Source organism: Trachurus japonicus, chromosome 11 (genome assembly GCF_045865225.1).
Source record: "Trachurus japonicus isolate A0001 chromosome 11, Traja_1.0".
Classification (NCBI taxonomy): Eukaryota; Metazoa; Chordata; class Actinopteri; order Carangiformes; family Carangidae; genus Trachurus; species Trachurus japonicus.
In genome coordinates this window covers 15989061-16016254 of record NC_140917.1, presented here as the reverse complement: position 1 = coordinate 16016254, position 27194 = coordinate 15989061, and the positions used below count along the sequence as shown (strand labels likewise).

Genomic DNA, 27194 nt, shown 5'->3' with positions numbered 1-27194 from the left:
TATGCAACATGTGAATTAGAGAGGTTGAGTTTCAGCCAGCACCCCTAAATCTCACAAATTAATATGAATATGTACAAAAAAAGCCCAACTTACTATAAAAACAACAAATTGAGGTGTTATCGCAGTGTTACCTGGCAACCGGTCGCACACAGCCATGTTGCGTTGTTAACGCTTTGACTGTTGGGTGGATTAAAAGCAAAATGTAACAATGGAGCATCTTAGCATGGGATCAGCACAACACAGCCCACAGAGCACCGCTGTTATTATTACATGGGTACTCGGTCGTCATGCGTGGCTGCACCAACAAGCTTTGAACTCGGCCTTCACTTTGATTTCAACAACATACTGGTAGTTCGGTGACTGCATCATGCCGACAAAACCCAGATCACAGACAAACAAAACGAAAGCCAAAGTCGTCACAAACACCCCTGTGGTAGTTCTGGCTGCAGTTAGGTGTGTGTGTCCAGGATATTGCCAACTCTGTTTCCAGGTTGAGCTAACTAGCTACTTGTGGTAGCTCAATATTTACCAAATAGCTGCAAGTGATGTCAATCTTTTCATCCAACTCATCTGAAGAAAGCAAATCCGCCCCAAAATGTCAACACATTTCTCTAGGGGAGATGAAGCTATGAGGATGGGGACAGTAACAATACAAACACACATGCGCCTGCTGCTTGCTGGGGGGAAGAGGAGGGGAAGAAATCAAAGAAACTAAAATAAAATGCAGCACAGAGTTATATTCTCACTTCGGTACCAATACAGACAGTTGTTGACATACGCACAGACAGCTGGAGAAATGAGACAGGCTAATGTACGAGTGCCTGGACTACTCAGAAAGTCTTGTTAGTTGATCTAGTTCTACTCTACCTCCTCTAACAGCAGAAAGAAAAACAAAAACAAACTATTTTTCGCTCGTGCCTCTTGTAAAGCAAAACAATCTGGGTGTTTTCTCCACATCTTAAGGCAAATTGAACAGAATGCTTTGTGCACCAACACCACAAAACATCAGACAAACCAATCTTTTTTTCTTCTTCTCTTTTTTCTTTTTACAAACAATTGTTACGGAAAAACACCCACTGCCACTGTCCAAACTGTCTCCGGGAGCGCCGGCCTGAGTGTACATGCAGTGGGGTGGTAGGGGAGGGAGGGGAGAGGAGGCTTCAAATGACGGAGGGTTTACCACCACTCTTTACCAAACTGTGCCAAATACAGAACAAACACAGAGTCAGAGGTGAAAACTGACTCGACCATTGCACCTTTTCAGCTTTTCCTCATCTAAAAAAAAGCTCTGAACACAAAAACTCTGGTGTGCTGGATTGTGAGTGAACAGGTGCAGCAGCGTGGAGCCCAGTGTGACGTTCAGCTTCCTCTAACTTCACCCCCTGTTTTTGGCACTGCTGAGTTTGGTAATGTACGTGCATGGAGTCCCGAGTGTGTTGCTGCATTTATATATGTTTCAATGTTTGTTTGTGTGTGTTTGTGATTAAAATCATGGCTGTGCGTTTTTTTTCATGTCTCACTCACACTCAAAAATCTTTACACTTTGTTTTCATTTGTCCTAATCTAAACCAAAATAATACAGTCTTCAGGGTGGGGAGGGGACATCTGAAGAGCGTTGTAAGATGCAGGTGACCCCTGCCCTTCTGACAATAATTTTTTCCTGTCGTCTCTCTTTCTTTCTCTCTCTATGAATCTTCCTCCTCTTCCTCGTCCTGGACGCTCTAGCGGATGGCCTTCACGGGGCTCTTGAAGCTGGAGGCGGCTTGCAGCTGCAGCTGGTAGGCCATGGGGTGGATCTTGAACCCGTAGAGCCTGGAGTGCGAAGACAAGACAAACGTCTGTGAGGTTTTCTTGTAACAACATTGTGTTGGTTAGCAAACATGACGGCACAGCACGAAGGCTACATTTATTAAACGTGTAGGTACAGCACAAACATGAATTGTGACGCCACCGAACCCGTTTACCCTGGGATCTGTCAAAAAACGTCTCCTCGTGTGACATTCTCTGCAAACATGTGTCTCAATGGCACAAGCACATGTCCCAGCAAAATGAAATGTAATGGGATAAAAAACACATCATCCAGGAGTTGAAGGAAAACTAAAACGACACCCACTCTGAGATATTGAGGATTTACAACTTTCCTTTGTGTGCCTGTTCTCTGTAACAGCTCAAAACCAACAACTCTCCATCTTCTCTCTCCAGCTCTTATGTCACAATGTGCATCATTGTCCTCATGTCCAAATGCCACCGTGTCTCCTTCCTCAGCCAACTTTTGAGTGAGGCCATTTCAAGCACTTGATTCCTGATGTGACACAAATCAGTTTGACCATAACCAATCCTCTTCCTCAACTTGTCCAATGCGAATCCCCGTGTGCTTGAAAACAAATTGTGAATCATTGTCACGTGAATAATGAGTGGACACGCCTCCCTTCATGTAGTCTACATTACTTCGTCATGTTTCAACTGTTATCAACATACCTGCTGAAGCCACCCTCAAAATTGCAGTGTGAGTGCATATTTTGGTTTCAACTAATTATAACTCAAAATAATTATAATATTCGAGGAATTGATCTGCCGTATTTCTTTTTAAGCCTTTTAACTCAACCTGCCGTACAAACCTTGGGACAAACTGGTTGGCGGGCCTCTTGGGCCTGTACTCAGGGTGAACCATGAAGAGCATGTGGGGGAAGCCGGTGCCGAAATAGGCCCCATCTGTGTGATGGTGCCTGGAGGATTTTGGTGTGTAGACATCCATGCATTTAGGGCAGTAGAGCTTCACCATGGCCTCTCCTGGGATATCTGACAGACCTGTGGAGGAGGAAGGAGCAGAAGGAAGAAGAAAATGGTTAAGATATGATCAATTGATCTACTAAACCTAAAATAGATGGCATTAGCACAGCTGCTCTGGCGCTTTTATGTCCTATTTAATGCTTTGTATTTGCGCCATCATAAGCTTTACGATCACACTCATCACTCTGTAAGACAGCAGCTCCCAGTGTGCAGAACAACTGCAGATAGTTTACATATGCAAAGCCATGGACAGTCTGCATGTAAATTATTGAGTAGCCCTATTGTGTAGGACACCACATGCAAAGCAGTGCACTGTCCCACCTGTGGGATGGAGGTCATTACTTCATGTTAACCTCAATTTTTCAAAACTCACCGATTGGAAGCATTGGCTGATTCTCACAATAAACACGGGGGCAGTAGCCGAAGTCGCCCTGCTGATACTTCTCCAACTAGGAGGAGGAAATGATTAAAAAAACAACATCAGGGTAGGAAACAATTCTCATTTAAAACACTGAAAGTCTGCAACTCAAAGCCTGAACACTTTATACCAATCGTCTGTCCTTCTGCTGCACTACATTTTTTAATTTGTTTTTTTAAAAAACATTTCCAGATGAAAAGATCACAAGACGCTCGTACAATCCACTAATAAAATTTCCGATAATACGCCACTTTTAGCTCCTTAAATGTGACTGTAAATTGAATCATTCGGGTTTCGGACCAAACAAAACAAGGAAAACTGATATTTCTCACAGTTTTGAAACATTTTACAAAACAAATGATGTAGCCACAGATTTTTTTTTGCATGTAACACTAAGTGCAAGTGCATGTCCTGTGACTCTGACTGACAGGTCTGCTTGTGTTTTCTCACGCTGGATGATTAATGACACAAACACAACAATAAGGATGCCAGTCAACAACACACATGTAAAAAAAATATTCTCCATCACAATAAATGAAACATTGTAAATTAACCAACTGCTCTCTTACAGAGTAGACAAACCTGCTGCCAGTTGAGAAATGTTGCCACAGTACGACCATTTTTAAACACAACGTGATGTCAGGAAGCTAATTGTGCTTTTATGACCTGCAGGTTAGACTTCTGCAGTGCAGGTCTGTTTTTAGCCGACTTACACCTGCACCCTACAGAAATCCAGCATCACCGACCTCCTTCCTGAATACATGGACTAAATATAATAATAATTTTTTAAAAAGTAATGGAAAAGCATTTTCCCTTAATGGAGACAGAAGTGGTGGATTTTGCTGATGCGGCCGACACCTACCATCTGTGCGATGCCTCGGTTAGTGAGGATGTAACGTGCGTGGATGAGGCCGTACAGCATCTCTGCTGCCTGCTCGATCAGGTCACTCTGGTTGGGATTGTCCTCTAGCTCCTCGTCTACAGACAGAAACCAAAAGGAGGGAACGATGAATGTTGTTTGTGACATTTAAAAGGAGAAAAATGTTTCAGAAGAGCAGGGAACGCTGGCTACAGATCTGAGAGTCTCCTCCACTTTTGTTTTTTTCTTTTTAAAGACGACAGAGGCTGTGATGGACTCTGAAGTAACTCACATGGTTTCAAAAATCCTGTGAAAATGCACAATGTGGGGGGAAAAAAACTGCACTGATGTGTGTTACAGTGTGTGTAGTCCTCTGATAAGCAGAGAAACTCCCATCACACCAGCTGAGCAGACTAAACATCCTTAAAAAGCCTGTTTAGCCAGCTCATCTGAAAACAAAAGGCTGTTTTCAAGATAAATAGACTTAAAAGGTCGACCGCTGAGATTAAACATTCAGTCTCACTTTTCTAACTTCGGTGCAACATCACTCATGAAGACAGTGTAGTACATGTTGGGCATAAAGCGTGTCACACAGCACATCTGGATTTCTAACTTTGCCATGCATTGTTTTTATTTTATTCATATAATGTGTAGGACATGTAGTAACTCCTTGACCTACATTTGAGAATAAGCAGGTATCAGGGTAACACACAGACCTGGTTCGAGGTCCAGGATCATGTCGAGGGCCTGGCGGTAGTGGGGGACCTGCTCATTGAGCCCCGTCAGGTTGAACTTGTCCTGGATGTAGTCCTCGTCCACCTGTCAACGCACAAGTCCAGAGGAGAAAGCAGTCAAAGTGAATACAGATCTCTTCACAGCCAGTATGGAGTCCAGCATGGACTGTTTAAGCAGCCACTAAAAAGTCTTTTGATAAAAGTAAGTAACATTTGTTTGTATAGCTCTACTCACAGAGAGAAACTCACAAAGTGCTTAACAGGATTAAAATACAAAACCATGAATACATAAAATGACACAAGATAAAACAGCAGCGACTGTTGCCGGACTAAAGACAGTCAAAGGTATGGGCTTGTGAGTACTGTCTGATAACGGCCCATTCATCATCATCATCACCTATTCAAAGCATGAAACATAATATGAAGGCTTCACAACAACATAGAGGCTATGAAAAAGCAGGAGCAGGAAAAGTGTGAAGATGCAAAGGTCTGTTTTATGAGAGTCAAAATATATGTAAAACCCAGGATAAAAAGCACAACTGTTTCTTTGCTCTCGTTCACACGCACACACAAGCTTTGATTAAACATGACTTCTTATACTGCCCCTAAATGGACAAATCTATGAGTCTCCATCAGGAGGAATCATAATTTTGTAACTATACAGCTACTTCACTTTTGTTTTGTCAGCCATTACAAGTTTTTTACTGCAGATCACAAACTGAGATCTATCACATATTCATGCAGGACTGCAACACATATGAAAGTGTTTAGAAACTCACCTCGCAGAAAAACTCGTTCCCCCTCAGTCCACAGAACCAGGAGATCCATGACACCTCTTCTGAACTACTCATGTCTGACGACCTAGAAAATAAACAGACAAACTCAGATATGATCCAAAAAACTGAACAACATCAACACTGAAATCACCGGAGAAGGCAACTGCAATCGAGGCATTAATCTTGACAAGTCCTTTCAAAAGCAAAGTTTCTATAAAACAAGAAGATGTGCAGGAGAGGTAGCGACACGCCCTCAATATAATTTGTGAATTAAGTCATTGAGAGGTAAACAGAACAGCTGGATTTAAATTATGTACATATGGATGTGAAATTTATCTGATGAAACTTACTTTGAAATTATTCAATTTTGCTTGATTGACATTAACATTTCCTCTATAGCTTTATTTGTTTTTGTTTGTGTACTTAAAAAATAGATGTTTCTTTACTACTCGTTTTATTTATTGCAAAAATTACAATACAAACCTTAAGATATACACACAACAAATAACTTGTAGTGATTTTCTACCATCTTTGACTGATTAGATTCTTTCTCAGTGTTAGTTTTTGTCTAAAACCAGTGTAACCTGTCTAAAATCAAGCTCTTTCCTGTCAACAGCAACTTGGCTGCATAAAGAAGCAGTTTAATCATTTGTGAGTTCAATCACCAGAACAGTGGGGTTTAATGTATGTGTACATGTTAATGTAAATAGTATCTGATGAAACTGACTTTGAAAATAATTAAAAGATTTGCTCGATTGACAAAACATTCCTCTACTGTTTTTTGTTTGCATATTCAAGAAAACTCAGATTTTCTTGGGTCTTGGTTTTTGTAATGCAAAAATCACACAATGCAAACCTTAAGATAAATAAACTGTAGTGTTTTTCTTCTACCTTTGACTGATTAGATTCCGCCTCAGTGTTAGTTTTTGTCTAAAATCAATGTTACCTAGTAAAAAACGCTCTATCCTGACAAGAGCAACTTGGCTGCATAAAGAAATAGTTACAGCCTGATAACGGCTAAGCTAGTTAGCATCCTAGCGCTATCTTCTCAACACTGTTAGTTTGATTAAACATTTGTAGCACAGTTTTTCAGACTCGGACCGGTCAGCGCATGTGTTAGTGGTGACTAAATTGATTATAGGAGATATAATGCAGTCACACACGACGAAAAAACAGTTAGTCTAGTGTAGCTCCGATGCTAGCTGGCTAAGCTAATTCCTGCTAACGACAGGAGCGAGATCCAATATGGCGCATCGATTAGAAAACAGGCCTTTCTAGTCTTTTTACAGCCGCGCCTGCTGCTGGGCTCAAACGTCCACAGTCTGCTACGAGACCGATTCTAAAGAAAACTTACCCGGATTTCAACTTGTATACGACTGTAAAAACCCCGAGAGATGGAAAAATTTAGCCGTCTCACCGGTGTAAATAAGATGGACACCAGCTCCCGGTTTCACCCCGTAGTCGTAGATTGCGTCGTTCCTCTTCCTTCGTGGAGCGGGGGCAGCACCGGGCGGACTGAGCGCTGCTGCCGCCCGCTGGTCAACATCGGTACTGCAGCTGAGGTCTCCAACGGGGCAACAGGGGGTCCGTGGGGACCCCTGGGGGTCATCGGAGGTACTGCAAGGAGGGGGTTAATTTGGGGTTGTTTAGACCAGTCATTCCCAACCTGTGGACCGCGGCCCCCTGGTGGGAACTCATGTCATCCTCCGAAACTGAAGCCATTCTGTTATTCAGGATTTAGTCAGGATGCTGTGTAACAGTAGTGACCGTGGAGCTTCCTACATGCCCCCTGCTTTCAGTTCAGTCCTGAATCTTTATCCTTCAATTAAAAAAAGTGCTCTGAAGACACATCATTTGGTCTATGTGTGGCAAGGTGAAGAGGGCCAGGGCGGGGATTGAACCCACACCTCCCGGGTAATAGTCATGCGCGCTTGCCAGTCACCTTGCCAGGACATCCCCTTGGCCAAGTAGCCAGGGCGCACGATCAATTGGAGGCATAGTGACAGGAACCGTCAACTGTCACATCTCTGCCCCTCTTTTCACAAGCACGTCCTCGTGCTTCCGCGCAGGCTGCCACACATTAGGAATCCATGGACCCACCCCAAGTGCTACGTGGATCCTGCCAACAACGCCAGAATGTGGCAAGGTGAAGAGGGCCCGGGCGGGGAGTGAACCCACACCTCCCGCGTAAGAGTCATGCTTGCCAGTCACCCAAAGGGACATCCCCTTGGCCAAGTAGCCAGGGCGCACGATCAATTGGAGGCATAGTGACAGGAACCGTCAACTGTCACATATGTATTGTATATTGGGATGAAGGTGGGCCGCAAACATTTTTTTAGATTTTCAAATGGGCCCTGACTTGGAAAAGGTTGGGAACCCCTGGTTTAGACAATTTTCTTAAATTTTTTTCATTTCCACATTCATGTTTAAAATAAAAACGTCAATTTGAATAGCTTGTATGCATGGGCCTTGTATGCATGATTACCGTGCAATTGACAGACATGGTAACAAGGTATGTTTATAAATGGCAGTGGCATGGCCCCCTACTCACTGTACCTGTACATGTTTAAAATAAAAACATGCAAATATGAATCTGTGTATTATCTGAACAGCTTAGTATTGAATGCACAATAACAAGGTATGTTTATATGTGGCACTGGCAATGTATTTTGGCAATAGGGTACTGAGCAGGACATATCCTAAAAACAACACTTTTCTTCTAACTAACTTGACAAATTATGTAGAAATTTGTTAAGAAACAGTGTTGCATTGCAAAAGTGAAATACTTTTATTTCACAATTGAGTCCATATTTATATGAAAAAATACCAGTATTATCTTGACTTGGTTGCATCATGGCATTGACCCATATACAAGTTGAATAGTGAGTCTACTGAACTACTTTCACAACTGTCTTAAATAGTTTCAGTATTTCTTTATTGCAAAACATTTTCAGGTCATCCGACAGCAGCATATTCCAGCCTCTTATTCAGTGTTTGTTTGGTAATGGGATAATTTGTGGTAATTTTGCAATAATTAACACTAAATATTTGGGCAGAAATTTAAAAATTTAGCTGATTAGTTCAATATATATTTAAACTGACAAAGAATATTGGAGAAAATAACTGGCAGCTCAGTCAAATGTGAAAATAATTAATTGCAACTTTGTAAATATACATATATATTTACTTTTATGTAAATATGTGTGTGACAGCATTACTTTCAGCTGCATTACCTCTCTGAACGCTAGTATGGCTGCAGCTCTCTGTTGTGTTTGATGGACACACCTAAACTAAACTGAACCATTAACTGTTATTAGTTAAACCTGAACATTTCCTGCTGTGACATGTCAAGATGTGCTCTTATGAAATCAGCATTTCCCAAAATATTCCACCACGACAGGAGAAGAATGAGACACGCGGTTTACATTTTCCATTAAATCAAAAGTAGTTTATTTAACTTTGCCTTCTCTGTATAACTTTATTATAAGACACTTCTCTGCTTGTACATTGCTCCCTTGAACTAAAAATGGCAACATTTGTTTGTGGGAATGTAAGTTGGGGTAGACAAAACTTAGATACATACCAATATACATACATGTGTGTATATTACGGTTCCATTAATAATAAAACCATAAATGCTAAAAACAGTTTGAACCACTCCAGGTACCTTGGTAATGCTGGAAACAAAGTACAATCTTTGAGTAATTTTTCTGGAATACACTACTTTTGTTTTCTTGTAACATGGGTAGGTACATACAATAATGCGCACATCAACATTAAGAGTTAAGGAGGGATGAAGGACTCTTTGAGCCAGTGTTAAGTGTACAGCTATCAATGTATAAACCAGTAACAAGCAAGGCAAGCTGCACCCATGGGTGTGTGTTCATGCTTAGAACAAGTCATAGTGAAAATTAAAATATGTCCAACTTCACTTGCCTGCTGAAGAATGTATGTTTAAATTACACAAAAAACTGGTGAAGTTCCCCACTGCATGTCCTTCATTTATAATAATGAACATATACACACAGCTGCATGTATATATGTGGATGTATTTAAGAAACAGTAGAACTGTCTTAATAATATTGGTTAAATAAAGTGTGGGCAAACAAGGCAGAAAGTGCTTGCCATTCACGTTAACCCTCTGGTCCCCACCCCTGCCCCAAGTAATTACACAGACACCGGAAAAACGCACACATGCCAACACACATACACACAAACACGCGCACACACGTACACAAATCATCAAATGCCCTACTCACAACATCCCAGAGACAATCTCCAAAACTGTTGTCGATAAACAAACAAACCCCAACTTACAGCAGTGACAGAATTGATACAGATGAGAATATCGATTTAGTTCACCGTGGTGGTTGATGCCGTCTCCGGTCGTTTTTTTTTTTTTTTTTTTGCCATTTTATGTCTTTGTTGTTTTTTTTAATGTGTGACGCAAACTATGTTTACAAGTGTGATCATCCTACATCAATCCAATATTTCCTCAACACTCCAGGTCAGCATTATTTCTTGGAGAAAAACAAAAAAACGTGTGGTGAACTGCAGAAGGCGACTCACGTGACACTTTTTGTCACCCCCCTTTTTTCTTTTTCTCAGCGTTGTCCTTAATTCAATTAGTCTGAGCTACTGGTTGCCATCGTGTACTGAAACATCCTGAGAACACGCACTTTGAAAAATACTTCCTCAGACAAGGAGCTCTTGGGTAGTTAAGTCCTCCTTGGTGTGAGGAGTCTCCACTAAAGCACAGAGAGTGCATCGCAGCACGAGCAGAGGGGGGTGGGGGGGGCGGGGCAGGTGTAAATAGTACAATACTCAGCTTAGCTCTGTACTCTGGGCCCAGACAGAGTACCTGTCCTGTTGCATCACATGTAATTTGCCCAAAAACATTAACACACAGAAGAAAAGAAATAAAGAGAAAAAAAAAACAGCAACCATGGACTTTTGTTATACTAAAGGAGTGCTTATTAGAACATGTTCAATCATCTACTGAAGCAGAGACAGTTTTATGGAAGTCAAACATTTTTGTCTTTATTCTATCATGACCTACATTTTCATCTGACTCGTTTTCCTCCCCAACAAAGATCGACAGATGTTTCACCTTGAGGGAGGAAAAGAAGTGTTTCCATAAAAATGGTGGTTACTGAGGAAATAATGGTTGTTAAAATAAAGCCATCACGCTATTAATACCGTCTTCATAGGGTAAACAAAAAACTCATGAATGAATGAATGAAAGGAAAAGTAAAAACTATTGTCCTTGGGGAAACTTTTTTGATTTTTGCGCTGTGCAGATGTTCTGCAGGTTGAAGAAGATGCTACAATGAGGCTCAGAAAAAGCCTTTATTTCCTAAAAAGGACCGACCAATGACAGCTAATGAAATTTCAGGGCAGGTCAACAACTTGGAGAGAGAGAAAAAAAATAAAAAATAAAAATAAATCACACCGTCTATCTGAACAAGCAGCAGAGACATTGATATTAAAGACAGATCAATGCAAGTGAAGGTGAGCACTGAGCAGTAGTACTTCAATGGGTCTTATCACAGTAATCAGACATATTTTGCAGGAGACCAAAAAGTCAGCGAAAAGGTGGGGAATTGGGAAATTTAGTAAAAAGGTTATTTTTAATGACCTGCTTTTTGTAGAAGAAAAAAAGCACACACCCCCTACAATTTTTGTCAGAGGTTGAGACTCAACTGACACGAGGCCAAAAGACAGAAACAAAAACATCTTATGGTACATTGTTCTCGTTGACAGATGAAGCTGCACTCTCTCCCTGTGTGAGGGAAGTAAATGCAGAACTGCACGACTGGAAACCACCCAAGGCCAAAGTGTGGTAGAAATACACACAGGTACATAAATATAAAAATTAGCCCGATCCAAACATATTTTTGCCAATTTTTCTTCCCACATTTTGTTTTTTTGCACCCACACAACGACTGCTGCATGTGTTCCTTGTGTTTTTCTTTCTTTTCTTTTTTTTTTGTTTTAAAGATGTCATATTTGTGCTTGTATATGCGTGTGTGTGTGTGTCTGTGTGGAGATCTGTGTGAATGTCTTCTGTCAAAACGACGTGCACCTCCGTTTCAGAACCACATGCTTGTCAACTCCAACTGGGGGGGAGAGGAGGGGGCGAGACTCTTGAGGGTAAAACTGGGGGAGGGAAGGGAGGGGGGAGGGGTACAACTGAACGGAGAGTTAAGACGGAACAAATGGAGAAATTTACAATAACGGACGGTAGATAGTTGATTGATGCAAAAAGGATAAGAGGTGACGGGGGGTCGGGGAGGGGGGGGGGCAGCTAAAGTGAATGTGAATACCATCTCCATATACTGTACAATGCACTAATATGTTTAAGATGCCGATAGATAAGCCATGAAATAATGATCAAAGAGGGATTAAAGATGTGAGGGGGGGGTTTAACGTGGGGTCGGGTACATCTGAAATGTTTTCATTTATTCCATCATTTCCTATTTTTCGGGGAGGGCCAGTTGCCGCGCTTCTCCCCGCGGTTGCCGCCTCCGTTACCGGGCCCGCCACCGCCACCACCGGGCGGGCCGCGTGGGCCTCGGCCTCCCCCTCCTCCTCCGCCGCCTCCCCCTCCTCCGCCTCCTCCGGCGTTGACCCTGCGGTTCTGTCGCTCCATGCCGGGACGCTGGCTGGAGAAGCTTCTCTTGTTTGCCGAGGGCTCTTTTCCCGCCATCTCCCGCTCAACGACGCCACCGCCGCCCCCTCCTCCTCCGCCCCGTCCCATGTGGTGGTGATGGTGAGAATACGACTTCCCCCCTCCTCCACCTCCTCCTCCTCCGCCGCCGCCGCCGCCTCCTCCTCCCTCCCTGTCTCTGAACTCCGTGAAGTCGCTGCTCTCCGACGCCGTCTCCCACTCCTCGTTGGCCTGGTCTGAGTTCTGGTTGGTGAAGTCGGGGGATTTGGCGCCGTGGCTGTGGTGGTGCGGCGGGTGGGTCGGCCCGGCGTTGCCTTGGTTGTAGTGGTGATGGTGGTGACTGTTTGCGTTGCCGAGGTGACCTCCTCCACTGTTATTGTTGGTGGTTAGTGTGGCGTTGTGGTTAGCATTCTGGGCGTTGCCCGTCAGCGGAGCGGAGACCGGGGCGCCGTTGCTGTCCTGAACCGAGTTCAGGGAGGGAGAGGAGGGTCTTCCTCCTCCGATGACCCCGACCCCTCCGTTGATCCGCGCGGCGTTCTCTCGCTCCTTCAGTCTCCGGAAGCGCGGCGGCTTGTCCTGCTGGTGCTGGGAGCGCCCGTGACGGCGACGCCTCGGAGGTCGCTCGAAACCACTGGGGGGGAACCCGCGGTTCGCCGGAAGAGGGAGTGTGTTCGGCGCTCCGGAGTTTGACGCAGGATTGGTCGAAGCCTGTTGGGTCACGACCGCTCCGTTTTCAGCGGAGCCTTGAGCGGCGGGAGCGGCGGTGGCGGGTAAAGACGGCTGAGGGGCGTTCGTCCCCTGAGTTTGAGCTTGGCTTGCGTCAGCCATCTTGTCCTTTTTCTCTCCGCCGCTCCCTCCCCGGCCGACGTCTTTGGGCCCAGAGCTCGGCGCCGGGCCTTGCTGCTGTTTCCGGGACGAGCCCGACGACTTGGACGAGCCGCCGTGGGAGCCGGAGTTGGGTCCGACCCGATGTCCCCCCGGCGCTCCACCAACGTTGCCACCGCTCCGGTAGATGTTTCCTCCTCCGCTGCCGCCGCCCCGGCCCCTCCTCGAGGGAACGCCCCTGGGGGTGAACACCCGGGCCTGAGACCCTCTGGGCGGCGCTGACGACACGGCGCCGGTGGTGTTGGCGTTGTCGGAGCCGTTCTTGGTGTTGGATTTCTGGATCTCATCCTTGTCCGAGTGACCGAGGTCGCTGGCGCCGCTCTCGCTGCCGGTCTCCGAGCCTCTCTCCCGCCGTCTCTTGGGGATTTCCTCGTACTCCGAGCCCTCGCTGCGGGTTTCGCTCCGGTTCCTGGCGCGGGCCGGGTTGTGCTGCGACCGATCCTGACCGTGTCTGCCGCCGCCGCCGCCTCCTCCTCCCTCGCCCTTGGTTTCCTGGTGGTGGCCACCGCCGCCGCCGACCGATGAACGGTAGTCTCTGCCGCTCCTGCCGCCCATTCTGCCACGACTGGCGCCGGCGGGCCCAGCGCTGGATGTGTAGGTGCCGCGGTAACCACGACCGCGCCCGTAGAACTCGCCCCCTCGTCCGCGACTGGCTCTGCTGCCTTTAGCCGGGTGGTGGGAGGAGCCGCCGCCTCTTTCAAAGGAGCGATCTCTGTCCCTTCGAGAGGAGGAGCCCGAAAATCCCGAAGAAGTGGCGTCTACATCTTTGGGTCCTCGGCCCGACCCCGCACCGCCACCGCCGCCACCTCCTGAGGAACGCTCTTTTCCTCCGTTTCTGGGCTTGGCCGTCTGGGCAGGCTCATCTTTAGACGAAGCCGACGCGTTCTGGGAGGCGGAGGAAGCGTCCCCCTTCGTGGACGCCGCTTGTCCGCCGTCTTGCTCTTTATCTTTCCCGAAGCCTGCGTTGGTCTTTTCTCCTCCATCGGCGTCGCCTCCCTCTCTCTTCATCTCCTTCAGCACCGGCTTCTTGATGGGGCCGGCCCTCTTGTTGGGGTTGCCGCCGCCTCCTCCCGTCTGATTGGAGGATTTGTGGTCCGACGAGACGTTGGAGGAGTCGTCGCCTCCACGGCTGCTGTTCCCGCCTCCTGCGTTGTTGCCCCTCCTGCCGTGAGAAGACCCCCCGCTCATGTTGCTGCTGCCGGGCCGCGGGCCCCACTGGGTTTCTGTCTTATGTTCCCGCCCCCCTCTTTGGTTTGACTTAGGATGGGGATGCTGCTGCTGCTGAGGATGAGGATGAGAATGAGGGTGAGGATGAGGATGGGGGTGAGGATGACTGCCATGTTGAGAGGGAGGGGGGCTGGAGGCCATGGAGGAGTGAGGAGCGTATCCATGGCCTGCTTTCTCCTGTTTCCCGTGGCTGCTACCGCCGGCGTTGCCACCGCTGCCTCTTTCTCCGTGACCGTGAGTGACGGTGGCTTCACCCTCTCTCAGAGACGGGTGATGATGCAGGGCGACTTTGACGCCGCCGTCTTCTCTCGCAGAAGAAGAGGAGGAGGAGGAGGAGCAAGAAGATGAGAGGGAAGGTTGGTGGAGAGGGGGGGAGGGCTCGGTCTTCTTGGCGGGAGCCTCGACGACCCTGTCACGGCTGTTCTCTGGTTTATGGCCGTGGAGGGGGAAGTGAGGCTGCGGAGGGTGGTGGCTGTGATGGTGGTGGAGGTGGGAGTTGCCCTCGACGGGGGGGAGGTCCGCACGACCGTTGCGATCGTAGTGTGGGTGTGGCGCTCCCCATATCTGGCCCTGCTGAGACCCTCGAGGCGGCCCCTCGTCCTGGTGGCTGAAGCCGTGCGGCTGGTTTCCTCGCTCGTTCGCCCTCTGCTGCTGCTGCTGCTGCTGCTGCTGCTGCTGCTGCTGCTGCTGCTGCTGCTGCTGATGCGACATCCTTGCACCCTGATCGGGGAAGTTGCTGTAGTTGCCCCGCCCACCCATGTAGTGATGTGGGTGGTGGCTTCCTCCCTGGGCACTGACTTGAGTGCCGACTGGTGGAGGGGTCTGGTTGGATGCTCCAGAGCCGGCGCTGGGCTGCTGGATGGGTCCGAGTCCACCCTCACGCATGCGGTGTGGAGGAGTGTCACTCCTGAGACAAAAGATAAACAAATTTTGTAAAATACTACATGAAAATAATAAGAAAAGACCATTACGATGTTTCAATGAACAAGCAGAAAAAGGGAAAAACTACACTTTAAAAATTTGTGCATCTGTACCTGGGCCCTTTAGCCACATCATCATCCTCCATTGCCTGCTTCTGCCTCAGTGGGGAGGTCAGCCCGCGGCCCTCCGCTCCACCAGGAAACACCTCTGGGCCCCAGGCCAGCTTTGGATCCATAGGGGGGGTCCCGCGGTGAGGGTGCCCTGGATGCTGCTGTTGCCTGTCGAAGGGGTCTGAACCAGATCCCCCAGAATCAGACCGCTCGCGCCCGATGAGCCCTGTGACAGTGAAGAAGAATGTCCTTTTAAACATTACATGGGTTTACATGAACACTTTCCCCTCTTTCTGATTAATTCCGTACGAGTCTTTCACATTAACCGTTTACATGTGATATGAGTGTTCTTAACAGGCGTGTACGACAACAACCCGATGGGACGCGCCGGTTCGGGTTGAAATTATATGACTAATAATTTCTCCTCCTTTTTGGCCGAGTTCAGCCGGATTCGCGCCGAAGAATTAATGCTGGTGAGCCGCGTCAAGTCCGGGCTTCAACATCCATTTTAATTTTCAGGCCCGTTAGAACTCTAGAAATCAAAACATCCTGCGACTGATCAAAGATGGAGATCTACAGTCTGATTAACACAGTAGTTGTCATTGTTTTGACACTTTCATTCAAGCATTTGCAAGTAAAGAAACGTCATTACGCATTTACGTTGACGCGGAGCAGAAAGAACGTAACCAGACGACATCCAGTTTTGCCGTTCATATGACACCATTTTCATTTCTTTCAGTTTAAGAAAAGGTTTATTCCACCTCTCTAAAACCGAATGAAATTTCATTTGGTTTGGGCTTGTTTATTCTGATTTTCATCCGGTTTGAACATCTAAACCGATTCTCATCAGAATATCTGGGTCCATGCAAACCCACCTATTTACTCATTTAGTGATTAACTAACATGTTCACATGCGATATGTTTCAGTCAAATACAAGACATATTGTTGACGGATGTCAGTGCGTAATCCTATAGTGATTAGGGCTGCCACAAACGATTATTTTGATAGTCGACTAATAGTGATCAGTCCCTTGTCTTGGAGCTACCACATATAAACATCCCAACAATGTTTTGTAACATGTCCCTGCTGCATTATGTAATTATTTAATCCCTGATCTTTACTCAACATCAAAGCACTCCCTCATATGTCAATGACAGCGTCGCCTCCACTCACCAGACGGGTGCATGCCAGCTGAATAGTAGTCCATGGGTGGAGGGCGGCCCTGCATCATGCGAGGGTCCATGTAGGGCATCATCATCCAGCGAGGGTCGAAATTCATTGGCAGGGGCGGGGGTCGAACCATGTTGCCAGGCTGGTAGAGGGGCCCGCCCTGCTTGGGTCCAGGTCCTGGCTGGGGTGTTGGACCTGGCGACGGACCCTGTGGGGGCTGGGGCTGAGGGGACAGCTGGCTCTGTGACGCCTGGCTGTGTTGCTGCTGCTGCTGCTGCTGCTGTTGTTGCTGCTGCTGTTGTTGCTGCCACTGCTGCTGCTGCTTCAGGAGCTGCTCCTACACAGAAACATATGTGACAGGGAAAAACAGTGTTCAGGACACGACGAGCAACAACAACAACTCTTGGAGCAGGAGCTGTATTTAAAGCGTAAAGTAAAAGTAGAAATCCTAACCTGCTGCTGCCTCTGAAATCGAGGTGGAAGAGACTTCTGGTACTTGGAGTAACCCTGACCAGGAGGACCGCCGGCTTGACGACCTGCTGTCCCGCTGATATTCTCAATCTTTACCGGGTCGACTCCTCTTTCACTTCCACCTCCTGCACGGATGTGAGGACCGGCCATGGTCTCGTCCTTACTCTCTACAGGTAAAGGTACATCGAGCGTAGGCGGCTGCGGCTGTGGAACAGCTGGCTGGGGACACTGTTGGACATCTGAAACATGAAAGAGAATTATAAGGTTGAATGAGGGGTCACGATTAAGAGAGAGGATCTTTATTTGAACATCCTCACTGAGCTCGTCGGGTGCTGACAAAGCCCAATCACTTTTAAAGTGGTCAGATAATTCAGAACAGTCTTCACTGATCACCTGAGGCAAGAAACTGACCTGCGCCGGAGTCATAGCTGCTATTGCTGCTGGCTCGCTGTCGGTCACCGACTCCAGGACCAGGCCCCGGCTGGACCGCCAGCACTGGAGGCTCCTCAGGGTCTACGCAGGGAGATGGGGGCTGGCTGATGTTGGGGGAGGAGGCGGAGGCTGAAATAGACGGACTTGGACTACCTGCCGTTGCAGCTGTAGAGTTTCCATCGAGGCTGGGGCTTTTACTGCTGCTGCCTTGTTGCTGTTGCTGCTTCTCATCCAGCCTCTTCAGCTTTTCGGCGCAGGCTGCACGTCTCTCCTCCTCCATCCTACGTTCTTCCTCCTCGCGGCGGCGACGGGCTCGCTCCACAGCGGCAGAGATCTCAGTGGAAGACTGCTTCCTGCGCTGACGCCAAGTCTCATCCTCGTCCTCCCCCTGGGCCCCGTGGACCAGCACGCCCGGCTGGGCGGCCGGGGCCGGTCCTCCAGCCGCCGCCTGGTGCTGGGTGGAGCCAGGTTTCCCAGGGCCTGCAGAGGCAGCCTGGTTGTGTGGCCGGTCCTAAACGGTAACAAATTATACAACACTTAATTACTCTGTTTAAACCGCAAACTAGATGACATCATTGAAAGCGTGTTGAGAAAATGTTGTACGGATGATTACACCAACTGGAATAAAACTTAAGAGGCAAAAGGCGAACTTAAACCTAAAGATGGCTCATCTATCAGACCTGCGGGCGGTGGATGGGATAATGGTAGAAATGATTTGTCTATGAGGCCCTATCCAGGCGTCTACCTGTCGGTAAAAGGAGTAAGGCCCTTGTCCGAGGAGGGGTGGGGGGGAGGGCTGCTCCCGGGCACCACCCAATCCAGGCCTGCGCCCCTGTATACAGGCAGACACAGTTAGCCATGGTCCACCACAATAATCTAAACTGACATAAAAAACACACACACTCATACACCTCTGCGCACATATATGTCTTTTTCTTGACAGTAAACACAAACTGTCCTGTGTTGTTGTGTCTACATCTTCTTTCCCAGCTGGACTCTGACCTGTCTAAGCACCAACACTTCTCTGCTGCTGTTCAGCACACTACCTGGTAGCCGGATGGCGCTCCCTGGCCCGCCCAGCCACTGCCCCCCTCCTCGGCCCATCCTGGCTTGCTGGAGGGAGGTTGGGGGCCGTTGTCGGCGTTAGAGGGAGGGGTGCGGCGGGTGTCTCCACCGCTGTCCGAGGCTCGAGAACGAGAGGTTGCAGGTGGGACGTCCTGGGACCTCTGCTGCTCACTGAGGAACGAGAAAAACAGCTGCTCATTACGAACGAGTCTGTGGCGAGTCGCATTCAAGAGAAAACAGCATTTTTCTTACAAGTACACACACTGATTATACCACATACCGTGAGTCATTAATGCTCTCGGTTCCCTCCTCTTCCACCTCTTCCTCTCCTTCATCATCACTGAACTTCAACTTGGCGGAATAATCAATCTCCTCATGAGCCCCTGTTGGAGTGAAAACAACAACACTTTAGTACCATGTTTGTACCAAAACATCGTTTCAGTGCATTTAAATTATCATTCATCATCCTTCACTTCAATAAACATGATCCTCTGCTCCCCCGCCCCCCCTCTCTCTCTACTATGTAACTGGACCAGTCACGTGGGAGTGAGTAGTGACTGGAACCCTTTTGCTTGAATCAGCAGGAAATATGATATACAGAAACAACTGCAACGTTAGAAAGCATCAATTGCATTCACTACCAGTCTGTCATCACCTCCTCAATCATTTAACAACATAAGCACAACATCTACACGCAATGCACGAGGGTACTTTGAAGTCAAAATAGGGCTGAAAGTTCCCATGAACAACAATATAAAAGCCTGTGTAGTGTAAACTCACTACAGCTGTGCTCTTATTTTACTTAAAAGCACAAATGGAGCCTTGTTGTTTTTTGTTGGTGCCGTTCTACATATGTTAAACCACATTTCATCTGTATCCTATATCGTTCTTTCTAATGTTTTGTTATTGTATCAAATGTAGTAACAGATTTCTGTAAAGAACCAGGCACCAAAATTTTACTTATTTATATTGTGCGAGATCAGTGTGAGATCAGTGTGCTTTCGTTCTCTAATGCTTTTATCATTGGATACTTTCATTTTCCCTGTGAAACAAAACACCATCAAACGCTGAGTTTTATTTTGGTTGCACATCTGTGAACATTAGCATTTTCTGACCTGCCCAGCCCTCGTCTCCATCATGGTCCAGCTCGTCAAGCTCCTTCAGGTCATCCTGCTTTAGGATAGAGGGTCTTTTCACCACCTCTCCTGTGTCACGTGGGCCACCCTGAGGCCTGTTGTCAGGACCACGAGAGAACCTGATGGAGGGAAGACATCATATTTTAAAGATACCACAAGACATGGCCTCTTAGAAAATATGCTCAAGAGTGAACCCCCAAAGCCAAAGCAAATAATGTGTTCCCATCCAAAGATATGAGGTGAATAAACTATCAAAGAATAGCACAACACTCGCGTCACAACTGATTTTTAGCGAGAACATACCTTGGAGCAGGCCCTTCCCCAGGTGGCGGGTACCTGTAGGGCCCCTGAGGGCCATAGGGGCCTGGGAAGGGCAGATAGGGAGGATACATCTAGGAAGAAGAAAAATAGATTGGATTCAAATACCAATTTTTTTATACTTAAGAGAGAGAGAGAGACGGAGAGAAAAGCAAGAGGGAACTTACGAAGGGAGGCATGATCCCTCGGTATGCAGGGAACCCAGGACCCACAGGGGGCTGGGGCAGAGGCAAGGCAGGGCTGCCTGCAGGAGGGTTTCTAGGTGGCCCATGGTTCTGGGAGTTTGGAAGGGGGACCCCAGCTGCCCCGTCCATCACCAAAGCCCCACCAGTGCCACCCTCCGCTGCCCCCTCCCCAGACAGGGTGGGCGCCAGGGCTCGGCCCCCACCGTCCCGCCAACTTGTAACGTCTGAAAGTGCCAAACACAAAAAAGGATGGAGGGGTCAGTGCGGTTTATGAGTTTTGTCACATTATTTGAAGCTAATGAATTGGAAAATATTTCTTCTTTTCAAAATGATTGTTTTCTTTATGTTTTTTGATGTTGGCAAGCACACACACCAAACAAAAGCATTAAGTGCACAATGATGTTCTCTTATTGTGTATTTGAAACAATAATGCAAACCAGATCAATAATTCATGAGAAAAAGCCTTGGAGTATAGGATCAACTATGATCTGTGGTATCAACTGCACCACTACTCAAGGTCTGTGGTCTGTAACATACTTAATAATTTATGTATAAAAAGTACTAGGGAACATCACCACCGACTTAATTAAACGACTGGCTGGTCAATTAACAGAGACTAAGTGGGCGTCACTCACTCTGGGGGCGGAGGCTTGGTCCGGGCCCATACCACTGATCTGCAGTGCCCTGTTCTTTGCCAGCTTTGTCCTGGTCGCCAGCCGCCTGCAGGGTGGGAAATTCCTCGCGAGAGAATGGCGACGGTAGGTTTGATCCCTTTCCACCTGTAGAGAAAAGGGGGAAGGTCCAGAGAGGATGTTTTTTTTTAGGGAAGGGCACGAGTGTAACGCAAATGGCAATCCCTAGAAATGTATGGATAAGACAAAAACTGAAGTCTCACCATCCCCTTGTGTTCCATGTGTAACACTGGCCTGTGCCCAGGACCTTGCCCCTACGGCCTGGGTTGAAGCTGGGGCCAGAGCCTAAGAGGGAGGGGGAGGACAAACACTGTAAGATTACACATGAACTATGGCTGCAATAAAATGTCTGGCATGTTATTAAAGATAGTAAAAAAGTTTTGCTTTCGTCTTACTGTGCCTGTCGGTACCTCTGAAGCTGGCGGGGTTCTCGGGCGGGTCGGGGCAGGTGTCTGTGAATCCACAGGCTGCTGCGATTCCGGCTGCGGTGCTGACAATGCATCGGTACTGGAAATTGTTACAAACAAACACTGATGTTAGACATTGGAGCATCAACAAGAGGAGAAAAACAATGACAAAACAAACATGTAATGTAATTTCCTACGGTGAGCATCTTTTCTATCAGTTCAAGTGTAACATTTCTGCCATGTTAGATTTGACCTTCTCACCTCTTTGGGTCTGCTTGTTCCTGTTTGCTTGCCCATCCTGTGCCGTCTTTGGGAACGAGCGAGACGTTTGGGTCGTTGCCTTTGTTCTCTGCCTTCAGACTGGGCAGGTTGGCAGGGGGTGGCATACGCCGTGCGGAGGCAACTTTACCAAGAGACTGCAGGCCATGGCGGGGGGGAACTAATATCGGGGGAGAGAAAGGAGGTCATTAGCACAGATGGACCCACTGAAACCTGACACAAGTGAAATCTACTTGGTGTAAGAAACAACCAGACGACAGGGATGGCATTTTCTGCCTGCTTCAGCGGATATACGATTAGGATGCTGAACAACCAACGCAGCTGGAGGATTGGTTTGTTTCACTCTGATGATTCTGATAAATATTGATTCAGAAAGGTTTCTAGACGTTATTAAGAGGCTTCTGCAAACCCCACTTCAATTCCGGTTAATAGAGAAGTAGTAGGATATTGATGTGCTAAAATATCAATCCCTCATTTGTTTTCTTTCTTGAGGCTCAGAGAAAGCACAGTAGTGCATAGCATCACTATGCAGGAGGGGGGAAATCTGTAGTTTGGAAATGGGGACAGCTGCTTGGATCTTGTGGGGAGCTTCTGAATAAAACATAGAGTGGGGACTCAGCACAGAAGTCAAACAGCGTCCACAAGTAAGCCTCTGTCTCAGGTCAGACTCGGTGGCTCTGATACTCAGCTGACGTATCAAGGCTCGAGAGCCATTCACCCTCCTCGCCTTGTGCAAATCCTTTCTATATGCCCATTCATACAATGTTTTCTTTCTTTAAGAGACAGGTGTAGGGGGCCTATAAATAACGGTGAGGAACATCCCTGTTCCCTGAATAATATTAGCGGTATCAGCAAAAGCAGGTTGGCAGGCAATTGAAGGATCCAGCACATCATGCACTTCCTGTATTGAAAATCAACACCAGAGCTATTAGGGACAGAGTAGCACACTAATGCATCAAAGTTGCAGTACTGTGGTGGCAGGAGACAACACAGCACAGCCAGGAACTTTTAATCACAACACCAATGGATAACTCCCGACTGTGACGAAGCAGATCTGTTTCTCGAGGCTACATCTGATCAATTATAGAACAAGTTGTACACACTTAGCGGCAAAACAAAACCATCTGGCAGAATTTAAACAGAGCCAGAGAGGCAAACGATTCTGAAAACTAATACCCGCCTCGGCAGGAAAACAGAAAGACAGATCCATTACACTGCAGCATGCAAGTTGTGACAATGAAAGTGTGGACGACGGACCCACGGGTACTCACCAACAGGCTTTTGTGTTTCAAGGCTCTTTCCTTTGTATGTATCAAACAGGTTGAGAGACGCATACTTGGTTTTGCCTTCCTTCCCCTTTGCAGTTTGCCCAGAGCGCTCTGACATTGCGCTGTCCGCTCATTGAGTATGGTGAGCCCTGAGACTGGGGGGAGAAAGAGAGAGAGATTTGATACTGGGTATAAACATAGAAGGTGAAAGTAAAAAACGGTGTTGTACAAGCGTGTCTTCAAAACAACAAAGAGAAACCGTCTCACAAATCAAAACATGCATGACCATAAGGTTCAAGCACACTGTGATTCTGTTGGCTGTGTGCAGTATAATTAAACTATAATCAAACACTTTGAATGAATGAATCACATACAGTATATTAGGCTTGTTCATAGTTAACTCTCTCTACAGTCTGACTCTGGACCTGCTGCTTTTAAAGTGCCTTGGGATTCACTCTGTTGTGATTTTGTGAGGTAAAAAAAATTGAGATGATGAAGACACAACATCATCACAAAACAGGCCGTTCTGTGAACATAATGTCCTGTAAGATAATCATAGACAATATACACTACCTCTATGTGAGGGAAAACAGAGCAAACACATTTTTTATAGCATCTATACAGGTTTGGAGTGGCAGCCTCACTAGTCACAGACAAACCAACCCCAAGTGTCAACTCGTGTTTAGTCATGTTCATTTGCAAAATACTGCTTACTTCCATCTCTGAGCATATACAGAAAACATTTGACACAGTGAATTCTTCTTTCAATATAACAATTCAAATGATAATGGACTCTGCATTTTAACACAGTATTCTGCCAGCTCCATTTGTGCAGCTTTTCACTTATCAAATTGTGTTTTTTGTTACAGCTTTTCAGCCAGGTGTGTAGGTGTTTCAGGAGTGGGGGATGACTCCAAACATCCCTGTTACCATTAACACACAAACTGTAGCTAGAACTGATTTCCCATTATGCCATTATAAAGACAGTATGAGCAGCGCCCTAGTACAGTGCATGACTAAACACCTCATCATGGGAAACACTGTACAAAAGGAAAAAAAAAAAGCAGAGCCATGGTTTCTATAGCAACACATTATAAATGATATTCTTCCATGCCTTGCTGCCTTGAGACAGCAATGCCTCCATGGAAACTGCCGGGCCTTTAGCTTGTACTCATCACATCAATAAAACACACTGCGCTGACATCTGTCCAATTCACAATGATTTAGTTGCATCCAGCAGGTTAAATTGCTGCCCCCCCACCCCCCACCTCCCTCCTCCACTCCAACCAGCAGACGATTCAACTAAAGACTTTTCATGATGCTACAAACGAAACAACATTAGACAATTCATTCACTGGCTTTAATGAATTAATGAAATGGTACGGAACAAACCAAATGGAAAGAAGGAGGAACAATTGAGATCAAAACAAAGACTTCAAGCAACATCTCTCAGTTGCATCATGATCCATGCATATTTCAATAACAGAAAACTGGGAGAAGCAATGGAAGTATTTTCTGAATAACAAATCTTCTGAATACTACAGAGGTGTGACCATGTTTAGCCAAAAGCAGGGATTAATATGAAACAACAATCAAAACAAATTCTGAAAGACACAAATGTGAAAGAAAACTGGGCAGTGACTACATATATCTATCTATGGTGGCAACAAAAAAGATGCATGGTGTCTGCACAGCACAACTACGCATAATCAGTGAGGGAAAAACATGAATCAACAACAAATTGTTTCGCAGGATGAGTAGGGAGTAGCAGCAGCAGCACCGCACCGTGCCTCAACAGCCAGATGAGATTAGAAAATTAGGTCGTGGGATGGCTGATCAGCTACATGTTGTATGGAGGATTAACGGGGGCCAGCAGCTACACTACCAAACCAAACCATAACTGCAGCAACCTACACCACACCACACCACACCACACCACACAGGGGCCTTGGTAATAAGCTAATGATAAGGCAACAGTCACCTACAATTGTGTGTATATAAAGCAAAATAATGCAGCACGTAAAATGGCCATTGCAACCAGGACATTAAATATAATGTACCACTATCTGCACACTGGCACATCTTTATCATGGTGCTTGCTATGAAAGTAAGTAACTAACTAGCTACTAGGCTAACACCACGGGGCCTCGGCGTTGAGCGCTGGGAGGGAGGAGGAGGAGGAGGAGGGAGGACTGGCTGACTGACTGCGTTGATGTTTCATAATGCATTTTCAATATTTCAGCGATACCATTATTAGTTTGTGTAATACGGGATCTGTTCAGCATTGCGCACGCACGGCCACGTTTTGAATCACACACTCACATAACGTTACACATACACACACATACCCAAACACACACAAACCAAAAACAAGACCAAGAAGACGCGGGGTTGTTTATATGAAACCGAATTAGCTTTTATCCCTCGTTGGGTCGGAGGAGACAGGGACAGCGCAGAAAAAAAGATTTTTTTTTTTATTGGGAGAACAAAACAAAATGGCGCCGGAGACAGGACAGGCCCCGGTACATTATCAACGTGAAGCATTGAATTCACCACACTGCTTATATTTACAAAACATCCCCGACAACGTTAAGAAAAGAAACGGGAGATTGTTATATTGTTATAATATATAGGAAATCCACTACAATAACAGTTTTAACAGAAGGTGAGGTGTGAGTGAGTGACGCAAACTGACGCGGCTTAGCCTTCGAGCTAACCGTTTATCCGCTATCAAATCAATAAGCAACTTACATCTTATAACTGATCAGTTTTAACAATACGCATACCAATTAAGTAGCCATTATCACACAGGTTACAACAATTAAATAAATAATCACACCCACTGATTTGGCTATTCAACTAAGCACATCCTTTGCAAAAACAACCGTTAGCAAAGCTAGGCTAGGCTAAGAAAAAAAGCTAGGTTGCTAACCACCTAACGTTGTAAAAAATAACGACTGCTCCTCCACAAAACACCCTCTCCTCTCGGGGTGATAATGGTGTTGATGTTGTCTTTAAGACGCGTTGTAATTGTTAACTACTCGGTGTTTGCAAAATAATGAAAATATGAAATAAAAACATGCACAATGTTCCCCGGCCCCACTGACCTGGTCTTGTCCCGACTTGTCTCGAGGTTGTACCGCAGAGTGAGGTTAGCTTCTTATGCTATCACCACGTAGCTTTCTAGCTAAGCAACCAACGTTATATCCCCCTGCATGGTCAAACAACAACACACACAGTCTGTACAGTAAACCGCTCTAACTTCTGTAATAATACCCAGTGGTGGTAGCACAATAGACAGAAAAAAGAAGGTGTGTTTTGGTTTGTTTTTTTTTTTTGCTTACTTGCACTCCTTTTCTTTTTTTATCCCAAAAAAATAAATGAAAAAAGGGGGGGAAAGAAAAGAAAATTGTGATCCTGGACTCGATCCGACCGTCACCTAAAGAGCCGTCAACGGCTACTGGAGTTTCACGACGGGCTGGGATCCGTTTGGGACCTCTACTGTACGGTGGGAAAATACGACTCTTTGTTTTTAAGAACAACACTTTAAAAAAAAAAAAAAAAAAAAAACTTTTTATTTGTAAATGTGATTGAGATTGAGTTCAGGTCATTTAAAGAAGAAAAAAGAGCATGCTTTCAGTTTTAAAGTGATTTATCCAGGTTGTTACAGCAGATATTCATATTTGTGAATAAAGATTAGATATGCAAAGAGACAAAAAAAAAAAAAACTCTCGATCCTGAACGCCACAGAGGCATGTGGCTATTAAATAAAGAGCATCCTCTTCTAAGACCAAGAGGGTATCTCAGGTCATGCGTATGATTTCGGTTTTTGTTCAAGCACACTGCTGTCATTGATCTGCTTTCCCTTGGATAACACAGTGTTGAACACTATAAAAACAAGTATAAATTAAAAAAATAATAATAATAATTTTATCCTATCTAAGCCAGGATCTCTCACACACAGCTGAGGTTTTAGGCGATTAAAACAAAGGGAAGAGGCTCACTCCCCCTCTAAAAAAAAGTCCATGAATAGCTTTTATCAACCCACTTAAAAGTGCAAGAAAGATAATTAAACAAAATCAAATGACATGACCATGCTTTGCATCTAGAACAGCATCAGTCCCCAAGGGCATATTTGCACACAGAGGTTTTTTTTAAGGATCTTGGCAGGTTGGTTGTTCAGAGTATCTTGGCACAGATCTTCTGTGGATTTAAGCTCTGAGTCTCAGTGTTTTCTGTCTCCTCATGTAATCCCAGACTGACTCCATGATGTGTGAGGACCAGACCATCTGTTACAGGACTCCTTGTTCTTCTTGTCACTGAAGATGGTCCTTCATGCAGCAGGAAGAACATAGGGCGGGCCAAATGCCTCCCTGATGG

The 27194-nt window shown here is 46.1% G+C and overlaps 2 protein-coding genes across 11 annotated transcripts; both read right to left on the bottom strand.

Moving 5' to 3' along the window:
* Positions 1-886: 886 nt before the first annotated feature.
* On the bottom strand, positions 887-7038 carry csnk2b (casein kinase 2, beta polypeptide). Of its 2 annotated transcripts, none has more exons than XM_085791273.1 (7): positions 6932-7038; positions 5581-5662; positions 4784-4886; positions 4071-4186; positions 3164-3239; positions 2619-2808; positions 887-1812 (listed from the first exon to the last, which is right to left on the bottom strand). In XM_085791273.1, exons 2-7 carry the CDS (start codon positions 5650-5652, stop codon positions 1722-1724), a joined length of 648 nt encoding a protein of 215 aa, XP_085647399.1. In that variant the 5' UTR covers positions 5653-5662; positions 6932-7038; the 3' UTR covers positions 887-1721. The 2 variants fall into 2 exon arrangements, with proteins under 2 accessions (XP_085647399.1, XP_085647400.1); XM_085791274.1 differs by having other exon boundaries at positions 6995-7038.
* Positions 7039-9003: 1965 nt separating this feature from the next.
* On the bottom strand, positions 9004-26308 carry prrc2a (proline-rich coiled-coil 2A). 9 transcript variants are annotated; one of them, XM_085791262.1, is made up of 18 exons: positions 26159-26308; positions 25922-26025; positions 22818-22969; positions 21529-21706; positions 21256-21367; positions 21064-21145; positions 20804-20947; positions 20151-20392; positions 19969-20057; positions 19645-19784; positions 18810-18912; positions 18511-18700; positions 18210-18296; positions 17444-17975; positions 17015-17271; positions 16565-16898; positions 15394-15616; positions 9004-15266 (listed from the first exon to the last, which is right to left on the bottom strand). In XM_085791262.1, the coding sequence occupies exons 3-18, from the start codon at positions 22930-22932 to the stop codon at positions 12047-12049; spliced, it is 6048 nt and encodes a 2015-aa protein (XP_085647388.1). In that variant the 5' UTR covers positions 22933-22969; positions 25922-26025; positions 26159-26308; the 3' UTR covers positions 9004-12046. The 9 variants fall into 9 exon arrangements, with proteins under 9 accessions (XP_085647388.1, XP_085647391.1, XP_085647392.1 ...); XM_085791265.1 differs by having other exon boundaries at positions 16565-16883; XM_085791266.1 differs by having other exon boundaries at positions 16565-16871.
* Between the last annotated feature and the right edge of the window lie 886 nt (positions 26309-27194).